This window comes from Salminus brasiliensis, chromosome 3 (assembly GCF_030463535.1).
Source record: "Salminus brasiliensis chromosome 3, fSalBra1.hap2, whole genome shotgun sequence".
NCBI lineage: Eukaryota > Metazoa > Chordata > Actinopteri > Characiformes > Bryconidae > Salminus > Salminus brasiliensis.
In genome coordinates, this window is record NC_132880.1 from 1,920,118 (window position 1) to 1,941,331 (window position 21,214).

The 21,214-nt window shown below is 44.4% G+C and overlaps 1 protein-coding gene across 1 annotated transcript in view; it reads right to left on the reverse strand.

Annotated features, from left to right (window-relative positions):
- Positions 1-6,851: 6,851 nt before the first annotated feature.
- Positions 6,852-21,214, reverse strand: part of jpt1b (Jupiter microtubule associated homolog 1b) — an 18,051-nt gene continuing 3,688 nt past the window's right edge. The window contains exons 2-5 of the mRNA XM_072675133.1: positions 20,664-20,803; positions 14,096-14,211; positions 10,778-10,802; positions 6,852-7,358 (exon numbers count right to left, since the gene is read on the reverse strand). Of these exons, the coding sequence (XP_072531234.1) occupies positions 7,222-7,358; positions 10,778-10,802; positions 14,096-14,211; positions 20,664-20,803 (418 nt within the window). The 3' untranslated portion in view covers positions 6,852-7,221. The remainder of the gene's footprint in view (positions 7,359-10,777; positions 10,803-14,095; positions 14,212-20,663; positions 20,804-21,214) is intronic.

Sequence of the window (21,214 nt, forward strand, 5' to 3'; positions counted from 1 at the left end):
TGTGTGTGTGTGTGTACAGCTCAGCAACGTCCAGGGAACAAGAACACAAGAAATGACACTCGCAGAATGAGAGAGAGAGAGAGAGAGAGAGAGAGAGAGCCCCTCTGGTCTGACTGTGTGGAAGTCTCTTTTGTATTCCTAGTGTCCTAGAAATAAAGTCCCGCTCCACCTCCTGTAAATAAGGTCCTGCTCCTCCTCCTCCTCCTCCTCCTCCTCCTCCTCCTCCTCCGCATCCCTAACGCCCCCCACAGATCCTGTATTTTGTTCTAAACTGATGAAAGTTTATTTATAAGGATTTTTAAGACGGTATCTTTCTCTTTTTTCTAAATGTTCATGTTCAATAAAAGACTAAATGTTTTAAAGGTGTAAACTGCTCTACTGAAAGGTAATGTTTTCTGTTTTTTCGGTTGGTGCCCCTCCCCCTCCCCCTCCTCCTCCCTTTCCCCCGTTCCCATCGTTCCCACTCTGTGCTCTGGACTCTGGACTTTTGTGTTCCTTCTCTCTTTCTGTATGCTTCTTATATGCTTCAGACCAAGAGCTCTGTTTATTACGACATTACCGTTGTTATTATTCTTCTTATGAAAGAAATGACTCTTTATTATTATTATTATTATTATTATTATTATTATTATTATTATTACTACCATGGTCATCATCATTACTACCATTAAATGAGCTTGACAACTGCACAGCTGTGGTGTCTTTCTTCCCCTTTCTAGCCCCTTAGCTAAGAAACTATGAAAGAACCCTAAAAGAAACCTTTTTACGAATCTAGAACCATTACGTTTACTAAAGAACCCTGTTTTATGACTGTAGGACAATTCCCCTTACTACACAACCCCTGACCAACCTTCATATGAGTCTAGAACCATTGCCCTTACTAAAGAACCCCTGACCAACCTTTATATGAGTCTAGAACCATTGCCCTTACTAAAGAACCCCTGACCAACCCTCATATGAGTCTAGAACCATTGCCCTTACTAAAGAACCCCTGACCAACCCTCATATGAGTCTAGAACCATTGCCCTTACTAAAGAACCCCTGAATAGCCTTCTTATGAGTGTAGAACCATAAGTAAGAGCTCTTTTATAGACTGTAGAACCATCATCTTTACTCAAGAACCCTTAAGGAATGCTTTTCAAGAGCGTAGAACCATTGTCTTTACTCAATAATTCCTTCAAAGAACCCTTCTTAAGAGTGTAGAATCATTAACTTTATTAAAGAACCCTGTCAAAATAACATTTTTAAGCAAGTAGAACATTTGTCTTTACTAAATGATCCTTGAAGAGTGTAGAACCATTGTCTTTACTAAAGAACCCATGAGGAGTACCTTCAGGATTGTAGAACCTTTGTCTTTACTAAGAAAAAAACAGAAGATCCTTTTTTGGTGAGTCTAGAGCCATTGTTTGTGGCCTTTATTTAGAAATGAAATCCCTGAAGAACCCCTTTTAAGACCCTACCACTACACTTTAGAACTGTAGAGAACTATATATATATAGTCTAGGACATACTAAAGAACCCCTAAGTGACAGTTTAAGAGTCCAGAACCATACTAAAGATGCTTTAAAGAACCTTTTTTTCATAAAATAACCTTTTATGAATATGGAACCATTGCCTTTATTGTAGAACCTCTTTAGTGTAGATCCATTGTCCTTACTAAAGAACCCCTATTTGATGAGTCTGGAGCCAGTGCCCTTATTAAACAGTCTAAATCTAGAGAACCCTTACCCTCTTTTACAAAAGAACCCTTTTTAGGAGTGTAGAATAAGACAACCTTGTAAGAGTCTTAATCTAAAGAACCCTTAAATTAAAAAAATTAACAATGTAGAACTATTGCCTTTACTAAAGAATTATTAAAGGGTCTTTTCAATGATCTAGAATCATTCTAAAGAACCACTGAAGAACCATTTTTCAGTGTCTGTGACCATGCTAAAAATCCCTTACCCCTTAAAGAACCCTTTTAAGGAATGTAGAACCATTGCTTTTACAAAAGAACTCTTTTTAGGAGTGTAGACCCACTGTGCGTACTAAAGAACCCCCGAACAACCTTTTTATGAGTCTAGAATCATACTCAAGAGTCCCTGTAAGAGTCTAAATCTAAAGAACCCTTAATTAACATTTTTAAGAATATGGAACTATTGCCTTTCCTGAAGAACCACTAGAGGACCATTTCAAGAGTCTAGAACCACACTAAAGATCCCTTGAAGAACCTTTTATGAATATAAAACCATTACGTTACAAAAGAACCCTTTTTAGGAGCGTAGAACCATCGCCTTTACTAAAGACAGAGCCGAAGAAAGAACAGTGATGACAAATTTCACCAAGAGGGCAACAGCGAATGATCCCTCAGAGCCCTGATGGAGCGTTCTCCCCACCTCAGAGGGGATGTCCTCCCGTTCTGCAGAGTGCTACATGCTAGAACGTGGTTTTCTCTGCCTTTAACGACGTTAAAAGTCTTCAAACCTCGTTACACAAATGCACCAATCAGATTTGGGGGGGGGGGGGGTCTCAGACGCAGAGCCTGTAGTGTTGGACTGAAGACGACTCTAAAGGCTCACTGTAATGTAATCAGGCGTAATCGAAATAATCAGACGGTGTAATTGGATCTGTGTCCCACACAACTGACACTGATGATCATATTTAGCTGGTGGTAATTTTACACTCGTACAACTTCAGTGCTTGAGTTATACACTGCTCTGCACCGCATACGGCTGTGGAGGGAGCGTCAAGACCTCCAGCCTAATATTGTACAGATCCCCTCGAACCGCCCGAGGAACGGACTCTACGAGAACACCTTCTCAAGTCCTGTGAGTAAGTTGTACTTTTGGTAGATACTGACCATCACTGCACACCAGGGACACCCCACAGGACGTGCTTGATGTTTTTAGAGATGTTCTGACCCTGTCGTTGTCTAGAATGCCACAGTTTGGTTCTCAGATTCTTACGCTTGTCTCAGGAGTCACTGGAACCAGATCATCAGTGTTATTCACGTCTCCTGTGTGAGAAATCCGGCATACAGGAGGCAGTTCAGGAGACTGGATCTTTAGCGTTGGAGTTTTTCAGTCTAGTCTAGTCCGGTCTGACCCAGTCCAGTCCGATCCAGTCTGACCCAGGCCAGTCTGACCCAGGCCACTCTGATCCAGTCCAGTCTGACCCAGTCCAATCTGACCCAGTACAGTCCAATCCAGTCCAGTCTGATCCAGTCCTGTACGATCCAGTCCAGTCCGATTCAGTCCAGTCTGATCCAGTCCAGTCTGATGAGGGATATTTCGGGAGGACCGTATATACGTTGGGGATTCTGGGAGGGGAAAGGATGATGAAGATGTGGAGGTTAAGGAGGGGTAGGAGGGGGATGAAGGTGAGGGTACTTGGAGTTGGGCAACTTATGCCTACTTATGAGTGTAGAACCATATGTAAGAGTCTTTACTAAAGAACCCTTGAGGAACCCTTTTCAAGAGCATAGAACCATTACCTTTACTAAATAATCCATTCAAATAACCCTTCTTATGAGTGTAGAACCATAGGTAAGAGCTCTTTTTAAGAATGTAGAACCATCGTCTTTCATAAAGAACCCTTGAGGAACCCTTTTCAAGAGCGTAGAACCATTACCTTTACTAAAGAACCCCGTCAAAAAAACCCTTAAGAACCCATTTTAAGAGTCTACTACCACTTTAGAACTGTATGAAACTATAGAGTCTAGAACATACTAGAGAACTCATGAAGGACCATGAAGCCAATACGGCAATTGTTCCTCATTCATAAAGAACCTTTTAACCATATAGTTGGCAGCCAAACAGACACTCTGACCACTGAAGTACAACCCTGGTTCTTTCCCGGAACCATGAGTGGTTCTGCTAAAGCAATCACTTAATGAACAGCTGTTGGGACGGTCAGCGCAAGTCCCATCGATCTGCTGTGACCTTCGAGTGCATGTGGGCTGGTCTGCAACACTGCTGATCATCAATAAAGGCTGTGGTGAGTCGGGTCAGGACCAGTCTCTTGAAGGCAGGCTGCAGACGGATCAATGACCCGTTCACCTCTATCAGTTCGAAGGCTTCCTAGGACGCAGGCGGGTGCCTCCGATATTACCAAGGTGAGAGCATCTAGTTCGGTTCTTTGCCACAACAACGTTCTACGAATGCCATGGATCCAACATCTGCTACGAAATGTCCAATTCTGCCCTCCCAGAAGTATAGAACCATCAAAGAACCGTTCAATAGCACTTTTTAAGAGTGTAAGATTATTGAACCCATTTTAAGGGTGTAGAACCATTGCCTTTACTACAGAACCCCTGCAGAAGACATTTGAATGGTGTAGAACCATTGCCTTTACTACAGAACCTCTGCAGAACCCATTTTAAGGGTGTAGAACCATTGCCTTTACTACAGAACCTCTGCAGAACCCATTTTAAGGGTGTAGAACCATTGCCTTTACTACAGAACCTCTAAAGAGGACATTTTAAGGGTGTAGAACCATTGCCTTTACTACAGAACCTCTAAAGAGGACATTTTAGGGGTGTGGAACCATTGCCTTTACTACAGAACCACTAAAGAGGACATTTTAGGGGTGTGGAACCATTGCCTTTACTACAGAACCTCTAAAGAGGACATTTTAAGAGTGTAGAACCATTGCCTTTACTACAGAACCACTAAAGAGGACATTTTAGGGGTGTGGAACCATTGCCTTTACTACAGAACCACTAAAGAGGACATTTTAAGGGTGTAGAACCATTGCCTTTACTACAGAACCACTAAAGAGGACATTTTAGGGGTGTGGAACCATTGCCTTTACTACAGAACCTCTAAAGAGGACATTTTAAGAGTGTAGAACCATTGCCTTTACTACAGAACCTCTAAAGAGGACATTTTAGGGGTGTAGAACCATTGCCTTTACTACAGAACCACTGAAGAGGACATTTTAAGGGTGTAGAACCATTGCCTTTACTACAGAACCTCTAAAGAGGACATTTTAAGGGTGTAGAACCATTGCCTTTACTACAGAACCTCTAAAGAGGACATTTTAGGGGTGTAGAACCATTGCCTTTACTACAGAACCTCTAAAGAGGACATTTTAGGGGTGTAGAACCATTGCCTTTACTACAGAACCACTGAAGAGGACATTTTAAGGGTGTAGAACCATTGCCTTTACTACAGAACCTCTAAAGAGGACATTTTAAGGGTGTAGAACCATTGCCTTTACTACAGAACCTCTAAAGAGGACATTTTAGGGGTGTAGAACCATTGCTTTATGAATTAGACAGTGTTCCTCATACAGTGAAATTCCTCTCAGTGTGACTGGAAGTGTGGTGCTTTGCTGCCATCTGGTGGCCAAACCATGCAGTTGTATCCAAGACAGCTCAAGAACCGGTGATTAAAAAAATGGATTCCACTAATTATTATCAAATTCTGGAGGCATGACCTGAAGCTGAGCAGGATTCTCCACAGATTCCACAACAGGACAACGACCCCAAACACACCTCCACGAGGAATCCCAGGCTTTCCCCTGACCTGAGCAGCGTTTGCAAGCTGTGAGATATTCCAAGATGAAACAGCACCATCTGGTGGCCAAGGCAGGGGTACGCACTCCTGCTCCTGGAGGGCAGCGGTCCAGCATGGTATGGTGATTTCTTTGCTTAAACACTAAGCTACTAAAGCCTGGCAGATTTACAGGTGAGTTGCACCAGGTGTATCTGAACAAGGAGAAGTGCTGGACTGAGACCCTCTGGGCTGGGAGAAACGGCACCACCATGTGGCCATTCAGATGTCCTGCAACTCAATACCCAGCAGTAGATGCTCTTCTAGGTCAGGGATGGTCAACCCGCCGAAGCTGCAGTGGCTTATTGGGGTCTCTATATATTAGCGCATGCTAATTCTCCTCCCCCAATGACTGTATAGATCATATATCATATATACAGTTAGATGTTTAGCTCCTCCCCCAATGACAGTATAGATCATATATCATATATACAGTTAGATGTTTAGCTCCTCCCCCAATGACTGTACAGATCATATACATCATATATACAGTTAGATGTTTAGCTCCTCCCCCAATGACAGTATAGATCATATATCATATATACAGTTAGATGTTTAGCTCCTCCCCCAATGACAGTATAGATCATATATCATATATAGTTAGATGTTTAGCTCCTCCCCCAATGACTGTACAGATCATATATCATACATAGTTAGATGTTTAGCTCCTCCCCCAATGACAGTATAGATCATATATCATATATAGTTAGATGTTTAGCTCCTCCCCCAATGACTATATAGATCATATTCATCATATATACATATATACATGCTAATTCTTCTTAGATTTATTAAAAACATAACACAGGAGGATGAGCCCAGCCCATTTCCTACACCTACCAGTTAAGGTCACAGATAACCTTCCCGTCACCTGTCCACCAGTCGTCCACTACACCGCAAGCTCTTCACAGGGGTCATCAGGTAGGCCCCTGTATTTCCTCGCTGAAATAAGCCCACGACACCTCCGGAAGGCTCGACAGACCCACTCCCCTCCAGGCTCACTTTCTCACAGGACTTCTCCAGATTAACTCCGATAACGCTACACCAACAGCCTCCACCTCCCACCACACTACACCCACAGTCCAATCCGGGTCGCCCAAATGTTTGCGTTCAACTGCAGTCGGTCTAAATCTACCTCAGTTGTTTAGGGTTCTAGACATGCTGCCAGAACCCTCGGATACACTCTCAGAATAATCCCAATAATATCACTGCATTGAACGCCCCAATGCTTTATGTCCCTTGTCCCATGTCAAACCCTCCCCCTCCCCCCTCAGCGAAGCCCCTCTGTCCTCCACAAAAAAAAACCAGCAAGTTCAGTGAAATTCATATCAATCTTTATTTGTACTTAGAAATTTTGCGCAACAAATCTTTTTTCATCCTTTGAAACGGTTCGGCGCCGGGTGGCCTCCCGAAAGACGAGCGGGCGCTTGGCTTTTCCCGGCTGGGCCTGCGCTCTTCACGATGGGCTGAAATGGAGCTTTTACATAAAGTGCTTCTGCCAACGATCTTTTTTTTTCTTGTTTGTTTTGCGATAGAAAAACAAAAATACGGACAGGTGGTAGTGGACAAAAAAAATCCCATGGCTCACATGAGTGAAAGAGAGTGATTTCCTTAAAAAAAGGGAGAGAGAGAGTGAGAGAAGGAAGAGAGGGAGAGAGAGAGAGTGAGAAAAGTTCAGTGAGCACCCTCAGCCCAGTATGAGGCTGGATTTGCCACCAGGAGGGTTTCTGCGGCCACCGGAGGCGCCGCCGGGCCCAGAGGCGCCGAGTGCGTCATCCTCCTTCAGCTGCGGTTCCTCAGGGGCCTCCACTTCCTCTGAGTAATCTACACAAACACACAGAAGATAACCATTATTCTATACACAATGACTGTATAGATCATATACATCACATATACAGTTAGATATTTAGCTCCTCCCCCAATGACTGTATACATCATATATATCATAAATACTGTTATTTAGCTCCTCCCCCAAAGACTGTACAGATCATATACATCATATATACAGTTAGATGTTTAGCTCCTCCCCAATGACTGTATAGAACATATATATCATAAATACAGTTAGATGTTTAGCTCCTCCCCAAATGACTGTATAGACCATATATATATCATATATACAGTTAAATGTTTAGCTCCTCCCCAAAGACTGTACAGATCATATACATCATATATACAGTTAGATGTTTAGCCCCTCCCCAAATGACTGTATAGACCATATATATCATATATACAGTTATATGTTTAGCTCCTCCCCAAAGACTGTATAGATCATATATATCATATATACAGTTAGATGTTAAGCTCCTCCCCCAATGACTGTATACATCATATATATCATATATACAGTTAGATGTTTAGCTCCCCCCAATGACTGTATAGATCATATATATCATATATACAGTTAGATGTTAAGCTCCTCCCCCAATGACTGTATACATCATATATATCATAAATACTGTTATTTAGCTCCTCCCCCAATGACTGTACAGATCATATATCATATATACAGTTAGATGTTTTGCTCCTCCCCAATGACTGTATAGATCATATACATCACATATACAGTTAGATATTTAGCTCCTCCCCCAATGACTGTGTAGATCATATATATCATAAATACAGTTAGATGTTTAGCTCCTCCCCCAATGACTGTATAGCTCATATATATCATAAATACTGTTATTTAGATCCTCCCCCAATGACTGTATAGGTCATACCATACATACACTTAGATGTTTAGCTCCTCCCCAAATGACTGTATAGATTATATATATAATATATACAGTTAATGTTTAGCTCCTCCCCAAATGATTGTATAGATTATATATATCATATATACAGTTAGATGTTTAGCTCCTCCCCAATGACTGTATAGATCATATATATCATATATACAGTTAGATGTTTAGCTCCTCCCCAAATTACTGTATAGATCATATATACAGTCAGTGCTTCAGCTCCTCCCCCAATGACTATAACACTCAGGCTATTTACTGTTTAAACAGCTCCTCCGGTCACATCTGTGAGTTCTGTGTATTTCTAAAAATACCAAAATATTAAAATCATGATTTGAATATTTAAATATTCGCTGATTTTCTCCAGATAAGACACCCACACCCACACTGGAGCTCTGCAGCCGCAGACGTAAAGGCTATGTGAGGCAGCCGAGACCAGAGACTGAAGTGCGGCCCTGCCATTCATAAATATTTAGAGTGGATGTGCTCTCCGGTGCCAGGAAAAGGGTGGAGCTGAGAGGATTTCACTCAGTCTCGCCAGGGACGTCTGACAAGTCGCTCGGGAAATAGGTCACATCATTACATCTGCATGGAGCTCAACTGAACGTACTTTATGAGCATTTCGAATTAGTAACGATCGTTTATGAGATTACAGCGGCTGGAGTGCAGATCAGCATTCTTGGCTCCACCAGCCGCGAGTACACAGCAGCTCCTGGATGCAGGGCTTCATTACTGCTGCTCCCAAACTAGGGACCCAACCGAGATCTAGAATTCTTGCTTTTCTATTCTTGGTTTGATAGAATAAGACTTGGTCTAGTTCTTCGGAGTTTGCAATTTGCTATTCTAATAAAAACCGAGAAGACGACGTCAGAATCCTGCGTGGTTTTTACCCACGTAATTCTGTCACCATTTACAGAGAGAACAGATCACCATAAGCAGGTGTGCAATTATCACATCGCAGGGTGTGTACAGTCTTGTGCAATGTTTAGTTACATTTTGATTATTTTATTTTTTATTGCAAGATACGAAATGAAGTCGGTTCTCAAAAGTCATACGACTCTCAACTACTGAAAATCTGAGTCTGAAATTATTATTATTATTATTAATAATAATAATAATATTAATAATATTATTTTTCCCTTCTTTCACAATATACTTTGCTTGGTCTAAGGACTTTGAGTTATAACCTCAGAAATAAATTCACTCTACACTGAACATCCTTGTAAAAACGTAAGTCTTGGATTATGAAGACCTGCACAGTTTCCAAGGACAATTATGGGCTTAAAAGATGTATAGCCTGGAACGTAAACCCACTTTAATCATTTTTATTGGATGTCAAGCAGTTCCTAAAGATGTAACCAGCCTGTAGCCTTTTCATCTGTCCTGTTGATAACAATCAATAAAAAATAAATAGCCGAGACATAATGGCTGTGATTGGCAGTCGAGGTTATTTCACCATAGTGATTTCTGAATGCTCTCAAAGTTCAGATATTAGTGCTGTGTTGTTTAAATTTCAATAATAACTTATTTTATTATAAGTATTATAATCATTTCTTTGCATTATCTGAGCAGTTTCTGCAAATAAATAAATGCTCTAAATAATATTATTTGTATTCAGAATTTATGGAAAATGTATGATTTATGAAATACAACGTAAATGTTCATTTTACCTAAATACACTGCCTATAAATAGTAAAACCAGAGAAACTATATTTATTAAAGTTATATTTACGCAATATTGTTCATTATTAGTGCATTCAAAATATAAGTTGGAAATCTGGTGACAATTTCTGAATTTTTCGTATTTTTTTTTATTTTTTAATATAGCACTAAATAATCACAAAAGATCACAAAATCACAAAAGAAAAAAAAAAAGAAAACCATGTCAGTTTTTTCAAATGTCGTTTCATAATTTTTAAAGTCGTGGTTATTGATTTTAATAGTAGTGTCTGTTTGGTAAAGTTCATTTCGAATCTTATATATTATTTTGTTTCCACAAAGCAAAATCTGCTATGATAAGCCACGCCCTATGAGTTTCCTCAGTTAAACTTAAGATACATTTAATTATTTAATTAATTATAATATTTAATGCTAAGTCTGCTCTTGCGTCTATCAGGTTTATTAACATTATGCTTGACTGTTACTGACCACTCGTCTGTGAAGGTCCTGGACTGAGTAGTTGTGTACGTCCTCAATTAATAAATTAAAGTAAAATCATGGGTAGAAATGCTCTTCTTCTCAGAGTCCTGTCTTCACCGAAGAAGAGGGAGAGAAGGGTGTGGACACTCCTCACGCACTTCCACTGCCCCTCTAACTGAGTTTACCTTAATGTGTCTCATGTGCCTCTGTTTAGAGGGAAGCAGTTACAGGGGGAGGAAGAGGGGAGGAGACAGGCTGCTCAAGACTGACGGGAGCTAAAAGCTCTTGCTCGCTGTCAGCGTCAGAGGCTTTATGAGGCCGGGCGTTCGTTCAAGTTCATGCAGACGGACGTAAATTTGCTCTCACCATTTTGCTGCTCGTAGTTTTCCTCCTGCAACACAGTAAGAGAGAGGATTAACGGTTCAGCTCCTCACAGCCGTAACTCGTCTCAGAGAAAACAGGCTTAACTTTAAGGCGATGCTTCAGCTCCTGTTTCCACCTTCACCACCAACAGCCCTCAATCTGCCAGGGCACGGTTGCTTCCTGGAGCACACTTTTTGAGCACTCTGTGGTCACCAGGCTAGCTTAGACCTTACCGAACCACAGAAGTCAGAAGACATGCACTATACGGACAAAAGTATTGGGACACCTGCTCTTTCAGTGTTTCTTTCTAAATCTAGGGTATTAAAAAGAGCTTCTCCTGCTCTTGTTGAAGTAGCTTAAGTCTCTACTGTCCAGGAGGAAGGCTATGCTTTCTACTAGATGTTGGATAAGCATTGCTGTGAGGATTTGATTGCATTCAGCGACAAGACCGTTAAAGAGGTCAGGATGTTGGATGACAATCACCACCACACCTCATATATCCCAAACTCCTCAAATCATATAAAGAATACTGTATGGAGCTCCACAATCCATCATTCCAGAGAACACAGTTCTTCCACTGCTCCACAGCTTTAATGCTGGGGGGCTTTATACCCCTCTATAGCCCACGCCTGGCATTAGGCAGCATGGTGCCAATAGGGTCATGATGTTTATCTGCTGCAGAGAGTCCTATTCTATTGGCAGTACTTCGTTTCTACAGGGACTAGACGAGCTGCAAAATAGATCTAAATAGTCAACTTATAAATCTATGCCTTTCAAAGACTGGCGATTTTGTATGAGCCCAAACACAACAGTGGCTCACCTGCACGAGACAGAAACACGCCCGAAATCGGCCTGAACACACCTCATTTCGAGACCACCGCGCCCATCGGCATTGTTATATTTGCAAGCACCGTTGCTATTTAAATAAACAGACTGTTGGCGGGGCGTGGAAGATAGCAATGAGCATCGCGGGCCGCCTTGTGCAGGGTGTGGGATAAGGGGCTATAAGTTCAAATGTTTGTGGACACCCCTTGTGTTTATCTACCTGACAGACCTGCTCGAACCTGAAACAACTCAATTCCACTTAAAAATTCAGTGGGTTCAACTAAAGGTGCCATTTGTAGACTCGAGGAACACATCTGATCTGAAATATCATTTAATATCAATTTAATTATATTCATTACATTTTGATCTCCAGCTATATTACTTTTGGAGGGGACTGTATATAAAATTTTGAATACAAACGGAGAGCAGTAAATAGAAAACGCTGTAACTGTACCAGCAGCGACTTCTATTTATGCTTGTCCACTTATTTTCCATGAAGCCATGGGGGGTGGCCATCATCGTTTACTCCAGATTCCAACCACAGTGATAATAAACTAACCTAAAACACCCACCCAATCGTCTATGCGTCTGCTATTACCATTTAGTGCATGAAAAACCAACGCTACAGCATCCTTACCCAGAGAAACGCCTTGGTTATGAAGCTCCGGTGACGCTTTTGTGAGGCTCTGAGCTAAATTAGCTCATAGGCTAATGCCTCGGGAGCTTCACCCAAACCTCATAACAGAGTTCCCCCGCTTCCCCGCCACAGGATGGTAAGAGCAGACGTATAGACGCTTGGGTAGATGCTATAAATGTAGCGCCTTCAACCACAGACGCAGGTCCTCTTCTTCTTTGGATGTGGTGGCTACCCCACAACAAGCCCTTTCAGAGGGCATGCAGGGGTGTGCCAAAGCAGGTGTGCAAAGGGTGTGTCCAGGACCAGGGTTGAGAAACACTGGCGTGCACAGCTCTAAATACGTAGCTCTACAAATAATGAGCTCGGGTTTTATGGTCCTTTAGGATCAGTGACCACAGCAGTAGCTCTGAATACGACCGCAAACCATTGGAAAACGAAATGACACAAAGGCTGAAGAGAGAAACTCTTAGAAGTGGGCGTGGCCAAACAAGGTGGATAGTACCTCCTGAGCTCCACAGCATTTCAAACCCGTGTTCAAAGCTGGCCTTTATTTATTAGCTGCATAAACACTGTAGTGTAAAACAAAAGAACACCAGACATGTCCTGGCTGTTGGAGTGCTAAATCCAGTACTTTTGGGATGATGAGGTGGGGTGGTGGTGATCATCATCCAACATCCTGACCTCACTAATAACACTCTGGTCACTGAATGCAATCAAATCCTCACAGCAATGCTCCTCCAAAATCTAGTAGAAAGTCTTAGAAAAGGAGAAACTATTTTTAATACCCTCGATTTCAGAAGAAGCAATGAAAAAGCAGGTGTCCCATTACTTTTGTCCATGTGGTCGTCTCCATACAGCAAGGATTCTGGCTGCTTTAGGACTCCTGGTGTTTTCCCCAGACTGTTTGTGTCCTGTAAGACAACCAGGTCAGTCTGCGAACAAAAACAAAAAACTGGACTTCCTTCAAAGGTGTGCGACAGTGGAAAATGTCTGAGATCAAAGCCGGCTCTGTGCTTACTCTCCTTTTACAGAATCATAATTCATGTTTTACGAGTGACAAACACACCAAACATCAAAAGAAACCCAGCAAACGTACGCTGGAGAACACGTCGGCATGAGTAATGCACTGACCGTGGTCAGGCCTTGGTGAGGAAGTCCAGAGGAGAGCAGCTTGAGCAGAGAGGGAAATTCTGGTCCTTCACATTTTAGTGTGTTTCCTGCCTGAACACACACTCACCCCAGCTCAGGAAGCACTTGTTCATTAGATCATTAGTTGGATCGGGAGTCATTTAGGACAGGAAGCAGCAAAATCTGCAGGACAGGAGTTCTGCAAGACCACCAGGACACGGTAACGAAGCCCTTGCTGTATGGATACGACCACATGGACAAACGTAATGGGACACCTGCTTATTCATTGCTTCTTCTGAAATCGAGGGTATTAAAATCACGGGTTTCTCCTGCTTTTCCTGTCAAGAGAAGAAGGCTTTCTACTAGGTTTTGGAGGAACATTGCTGTGAGGATTTGATTGCATTCAGTGACAAGAGCGTATTAGTAAGGTCAGGATGTTGGATGATGATCACCACCCAACCTCATCATCCCAAAAGTACTGGATGGAGCTCCACCATCATTCCAGAGAACACAGTTCTTCCACTGCTCCACAGCTCCTCAATGCTGGGGGGCTTTATACCCCTCTAGTCCACGCCTGGCATTAGGCAGCACGGTGCCAATAGCTTCATGATCTGCTCCAGAGGGTCCTATTCTAATGGCAGTACTTCTTCTCTACAGGGACTAGACAAGAGGTGTCCACAAACAGGGTATCACTAAAATGACCCAAGTTCTACGAGTCTACGCTCACTCACCGCGATGTTGGACGGGTGCTGGGCAGGTTCGGAGTTGTTCAGGTAGATTGGCGGCTGAGGGCACCGCCTCAGGGGGGCCGAGTGTTCCCCACAGAGCACACCACTGGCTTCCCCAGCTGCAAAAAAACATATCAGATACAATAAGACGACACATAGGGTTAAATTACAGCACCAGCTATACCTGACCAGGCCTTAAAGTGCAACTCACTACCCAGACCTGCCATAACATTAAAACCACGTGCCCGGCTCTGACCTGACCATGGACTCCACAAGACCTCGTTGAAGGTGTCCTATGGGTTCTGGACACCTTCAGACGTCCTGTAACTTGTGTGAGATGGGACCTCCATGAGCGACCTGATTGCCCCACCTGATGTTCTGGAGATGTTCTGACCCAGTCGTTGTCTAGAACTTCATAGTTTGGTTCTTCATCACCTTCAAGAACTGACTGCTCACCGGCTGCCTGTTTTATCCACTCCTTGACAGGAACAACTAGAAGCAGATCATCAATGTTGTTCACCACAGCTGTCAGTGGTTTTAATGTTATGGCTGATTGGTGTAGTACTTACAGTGCTTACAAGCTTATGAGCCCAAAACCTGGACCACATCTGGCCTCCAGAGAGGCAGGACGGGTCACGTTTGCTCTCCTTTCATCTAAACACTTCAACTAAACGCCACGGCTGAAGCTCAAGTGGTCAAGTGTTCGGTGAGACCGTCCAGCTCCCGAAACCACAGCAAAAGTAAACAATAGAGAAATATTATAGAGGCTGGAATTAGCTTTGTTAAGGTTCACAGCTCAGTGTGTCCTCCAAACCAGGTTCTCATTTCAGGGCTATGATGGGAGTGGGGGGTGTGGGGGGTCTTACGTAAGGTTTGTATTAAGTACATGTTACATTTCTCCTGGTGGAGGAAAACACATTTGGTCATCTTAAAGGGCAGCTCCACCACTTTTTCCAAAATTCCTGCATGATTAATGGGTTTCAGAGCGGGTCTTTCAGAGCCTAAATGACTGCTAACACTTCCACCACTGACTGAATTACGCAGAAATTTGGGAAAATGTCAAATATGGTTGGATTCCCCTCTTCTATGAGTAATGGAAAGTTGATGGAAGTGTCCAGCATGTTCATTTCTATCAGAATTCCAATAAATTAGACACACAGGCTGCATGTGGCGTTAGCTGAACATGGGGAAGGCTGGGCTGACATCGTAAAGATGATTTGATGGCTGCATGACACAAAACGAAGCGACACCAGACGTTCGTGAGTCTGCTCTTCCTCCCATGTCATCAGGAAGAGAGCTTTACTGCTCTATCTGTCTGTCTCTCTCTCTCTCGCTCCCTCTCTCTCTCTTGCTCTCGCTCTCTCTGGGTGAAGGAAAGAGTGAGGCACATTTTCCACTGCTTTAGCGCCGTCAGGTTTAGTGTGGTTTCACGATGCTCGGAGGCGGGGTCTGTGAGCTGACGAGTCCTGTGTGTTTTAGTCATCAGAACTGGCCTAAAGGCTGAGGGGCATGCAGTGTGTGACCATTTCGGAAGCAGGTCGGTGGGGATAGGTCTCACAACGAAAGCACTGATATCTGGATATGTGCTGATGTGTTTACTGAACACATCCGGTGACGCCGGACTACAGCACTAACCTCTCTCCATTTAAGTCAACTTACTGTATTTTCCACCCGACAGACATAACTGCTATACAGCGGTGTGTAAACTTTCAGCAGCCTCAAAGTCCTAATCGAAGTGGCCCGTGTAAATGTTTGGGCACCCACAGCACCACAGCATTGCACAGGCTCCGGTAAAAAGATGTAGTTTGACAAGGACTCAATTCTTGATTAGCAAATCAGGCCTGAGGGTTGTCACCGGCTGTAATCAGCAACTCGTCAGCTGACTCAAACTCTTCAAAGCTTGTTCAGGCTCCTTCAACCTCCACCGATGCCCAAAAAGGCAGAGGAGGTTTCTACGACGTGGACTGTTAATGAATGGCAGCTCAGGGAAACTGTGGAAGTCAGGGTGAGATTTTGAAGACCAACAAAACCAGTGTCAGATTGTACTGACTGACTAAAACGGACACTAGCCGGGTTTCCCTTCGAACTTTCCGTGGTCCAGCGGAATAAGGCGCGGTCACTATGAGCAGTGGATCAGTAGTTTGAATCCCGGTCATCGGCAGCCGTCGCCCCCGAGAGAGTGCGATCGGCCTTGCTCTCTCCCCACATCGCTTCAGTGCCATACTGGCCGGCACTGCCGTCTGCTGGCCGATGCTTCAGAGCCGGGTACACGGCGCTTTCCTCAGAGCGAGTTGGCTGCCCGTGACGTTGCATTGGTCTGAGTGGCAGCAGCAACTCCCGCCACTCGTGACGTCACGTGCATACCCTCTGTTAAGACTGACCGAATACACAGGCTCAGAGGAAACTCATGAGAAGCTGCTGCAGCCCAGCATCGTTCATCAGTCTGAGAGATATGCTTAAATATATGCGTAGCAGGACTCACACGCACCTCCCCCAACCCTTCAAACCTAAGACCGGCCGCTGGGCTCAGCCGCACTAATGGGCCGCATCGCTGAAATTAGTAATTCACCCAACAAAGAGTCCTTTAGAAACAATCCAGCAGTGGGGGATAATGAACTTAGCTGGCTGGAGTGGCAGTGAGAGGCGCTATTGTGCCTGGGCTCCCTCTCCACAGCCAGGCGTGTCCCGCTAATGCACAACCTCCGGCAGCCGGTCCGGCAACATGTACGGATTAACACGAGCATGAAGAACCAGCTCTCCACCTGATCCAGCTCTCTCTCTCTCTCTCTCTCTCGCTCTCTCTCACTCTCTTTCACTCTCCTTTGCTGGCTTGCCCACCCTCTCTCTTCCACCCTACCTCTCTCTACCCAGTCACTCACTCGCTCAGTCTCTCTCTCTTTCTGCTTCTCATTTCCTCGCTCACCCACCCTTTTATCTCTCTCTCTCTTTTTCTCACTCACCCTCTGTCCTGTCTCTCTGACCCTCTCACTCTCTCACTCCACTCTCTCTCTCCTTTCTCTCCAGCCCACTCGCTCTCCTTTCCTTGCTCGCCCACCCTCTCCATTTCTCCCTCACTCTCTTTTACCCTATCTTTTCCCTCTGACTCACTCACTCTCCTTTCCTTGCTCGCCCTCATCTTTTCGCTCTTTTACCCTACCTCTCTCTTCTCATTTCCTCGCTCAGCCACCCTCTTTCATCTCTCTCTCTCTTTTTCTCACTCGCCCTCTGTCCTGCCTCTCTGACCCTCTCACTCTCTCTTCCTCGCTCGCTCACCCACCCTCAATCTTTCATTCTCTCCTCCCTTTTCTCACTTACCCACCCTCTCTCTCACTCTCAATTCCTTGCTCGTCCACCCTCTCCTTTTCTCCCTCTGATTTGCTCACTCTCCTTTCCTTGCTCACCCACCCTCTCTCTTTCCTGTCTCTCTCACCCTCTCTTCCTTTCTCTCTCTCTCTCTCCTATTCTTCGCTTATCCGCCCTCACTCTCACTCCACTCACTCGCGCTCTCTTTCTCCCTCTATTTTCCTCACTCACCCACCATCTCTCTCTCTCTCTCTCTCTCTCTCTCTGTATCTGCGAACTGTAAATGGACGCGCCGGAGCACCGCAACGCCCCTAAGGCCGATCTCTACTCCCGAGGAGAAGCACATCAGCGGGTCAGCGTGGAGACAAACAGATCTGATGATGTCGGAGATCTGACCTGTCTTCAGTCTCGCTCCTCTAATCGGAACAGGCTGGAGCGGTGCCAAAAGGATCGAACTGAATCAAAGCGAAAGAACCGAATCACTTGCTGAGGAATCATTATTCAGACGAATCTTCTCGGATCAGACGGTTACAGTGAGTGCCCAGCTCTCCCCCCCACCCTCTCTCTCTTTCAGAATCACCGCTCAGTGGATTCCTCCCTGCTGGACGTCCTGTACTTGAAGCCACAGAAGTTTCTTTGTGAGGCTGCAGAGTGTCCACCTGCCAAACTGGGCTTTGCGTAAAAAGAGGTTTCTGGCAACTAGCCCTGACCACAGCCTAACAGCCAGAGCAGCCCAGACTGCTCTTAATGTCGTACACATTATAAATCCCCCCGGCCCGACTGTACACCCCCACAGGGCCTTTATCTGCTGAGGTTCCACAAAATAAGATTGATTATATATATAAATATATATAAACAAATACATATATATATATACATGCATGTACTAGGACTCTCTGCACGTCTGCACCCCTCTGCTTAATAGTAATAATAGTATTAGACCTTTAGATTCCTTTGCAGCATAAAAACAACAGGTGACATAGCTAGAGTAAGTTTGTGATATTAGCTATAGTTATATTAGCTATATCACGTCCTTCCTGTTATCAATGCCCCTAAATAAAGCCTCTGCTAACCTAACTTAATGCTTTTGCTGATTTAATTCAACAGCTAAGTGTCTTTAACCAAAACATAGATCTCTGACCTACCGTTAGCTTGTCTGATTTCCTTTTAAATGTTTACTCATGACCACTACCCCGTGCAAAAGCACTAGCTGCTGAAGCTTTAGGATAGATGCTGGGAAATTATGGGGAATCTGGTAAATTTGAGCAATTTGCATGTCGTGTCCCGTAGTTCTGCTCAGCAATTCGGGATAAAACTGACTTTTCACCGCTGTTCCTTAGTGCATCGTATAAATACAGTGCAGAGGTCCATTTACTTCATCCCATCAGAACAGGTGCAGGTGAACAGAAATCCAGGAGAAAAAAAAGGAGAAACAAGAGCTTCTCATTCTGAAGAAAGAAAGTAGTGAGATCTTGTCGGTGAGCTAGTCTGAAGAACAGAGCTCGGTTCCTCCAGGTTTCTCCTGGACGCCCCCCTCCCAGTCCAGCCAGCACAGCGTTGAGGATGTGTTCAATCAACTCCATCAACAGCAGCAGCAGCAGCAGCAGCAGCAGCTCACCTGATTTACCATCATTAAGCCCTGATTTACCATCAAACCAGGTGTTGATCTGAGGAGAGCTCTAAATAACACTAGACTCCATGAGAGAGGAGAACTTTGGAGATGTTCTAATAATGAACACCGTGATGGAGAACCTCCACCACTTTCTGTAGGAGTGTTATTATTAGTGTTTATTCTAATATCAGCAGCTTTAGGGGTCTAGAACGTCTGCAGAGTCCTGTATGTACAGTATATATCTCTATTGTTCTAGCTGAGCTGCACACACAGGCAGACAGTTGAGCTGCTGATAGCTTTACCAGACGCTCTCAGAGCCTGTGAGGTACAGCGGCATATCGCTACCTACTCACTGTGGCCGGCTGTTTGGATGGTTTGTGGATGAGGTCACGCAGTCTCATGTTGCCCGTCATTATTTCACTGCCCTTACTAATCAGGAAGCGGAGCTGAGTAACCAGACCATGAGGTCATCTCTACTGGAAATGACGTGAAGGGCCAGTCGAATAAATCACGAGCTGAGCGACTCGCAGTGAAAACAGCAGGGCCTTCCGGCAGGGCAGCCAGACAGCTGACTTGCACGCGCGCCAGAGGGTTACTTACAAAAATCACAAAAGCTGGATAAAAGGGAGCACTGCACATTTTTACAGTGGGAAAATGATCCCGAACTCCAGAGCTCTTCTTTACGCCCAGTGTCATCATTCACGGCTGTTGTTGGGATATGGTTTCAAAAGGCAAGCCTATGGACAAAAGTATTGGGACACCTGCTCATTCATTGTTTCCTCTGAAATCAAGTGTATAAAAAAGAGCTGATCCTGCTTTTGTTGGAGTAACTCTCTCTACTGATGTTGAGTAGTGCATTGCTGTAAGGATTTGATTGCATTCAAGATAAGTGTTGGTGAGGTCAGGATGTTGGAAGATCATCATCCCCAACTCCTCAACTTATCCCAATATTGCTAGATGGAGCACCACCACCATCATTCCAGAGAACACAGTTCTTCCACTGCTCCACAGCTCCTCAATGCTGGGGGGCTTTATACCCCTCTAGCCCATGCCTGGCATTAGCCAGCACTGCGCCAATAGGTTCATGTTTACCTGCTTCGGAGCGTCCTATTCTATTTCTATTGGCTGTACGTCTCTAAGTACATCTGTGTGAACATCTGCTGAATGCATTCATTACAAGGGGTGTCCACAAACATTAGGACACACTATAATGTATGTTGGAATTCGACAATCTTCAAGACGGGGATTGAAGCTTTAAAGGGTTCAAGTCCGGTTTCCTGCCTTTAGCAACCCTGATTTGAGTCGTGAGGGTTGGTGTAGAGCAGTAGGTCACAACACTTCTTTCCCCATGGCAGACTAGGGTTCAGTTCCCCAGTTGGGAAGGGCCCACATCTCTACACCAACAGGAATCCCTGGGCAAGACTCTTAACTCTATATTCCCCAGCCTGTGTAACAAGATTCACATGTAAGTCATCCCAAGAAGGACTACACATAGACTCCACATACAAACTGTGACTGAGAGCACTGGTGAAGAGTAACAGCCTACGACACCACCAGCGCTCCGCACTCACAGCTTTGGTAAACATGGCCTCGCAGGAAAGGACAAAGCAAACAAGGCTAGAGGCTAGATAGCGAGTTTAGATAAAGTGTGTGTACTGGGTGGGTTGTTCCTTCGATGGGCGTGGGGATCGTCCGGCTCGGCGAAGATGTTGGAGGCCATTCTGTTCTTACGCGCCGGCTTCTCCTCGTCTGTGCCGAAGCAAATGTTGGAGGTTCCGCCAGGGGGCCGCAACACCCTGCAGAAGACCAGAGAAGTGCCACAGTGCGTCAATACGGCTTGATGTACACTTTATTAATATGGATATAGTCTATTGATCTGAAACAGGTAGCAAGGTCATGCATTTCATCAAATGACCACAACTCAAATGACCATTTAAATGCCTGGTCAAATGGTTCTATACAGCACCAAGAACTGGATGGAGCCCCATCCATCATTCTAAAGAACACTGTCCTCCCACGGCTCAAAGCTGGAGGGCGGTATACCCCTCTAGCCCACGCCTGGTATTAGACAGCTTGGTGCCGATAGGTTCATGTTTATGTGCTCCAGAGAGTCATGAGAACAATCATTAGAAGGGGTGTCCACAAACATTTGGGCTTATAGTGTAAGACCTGACTACAGGGTGAGTCTGAACAGTGGCTCAAATCTC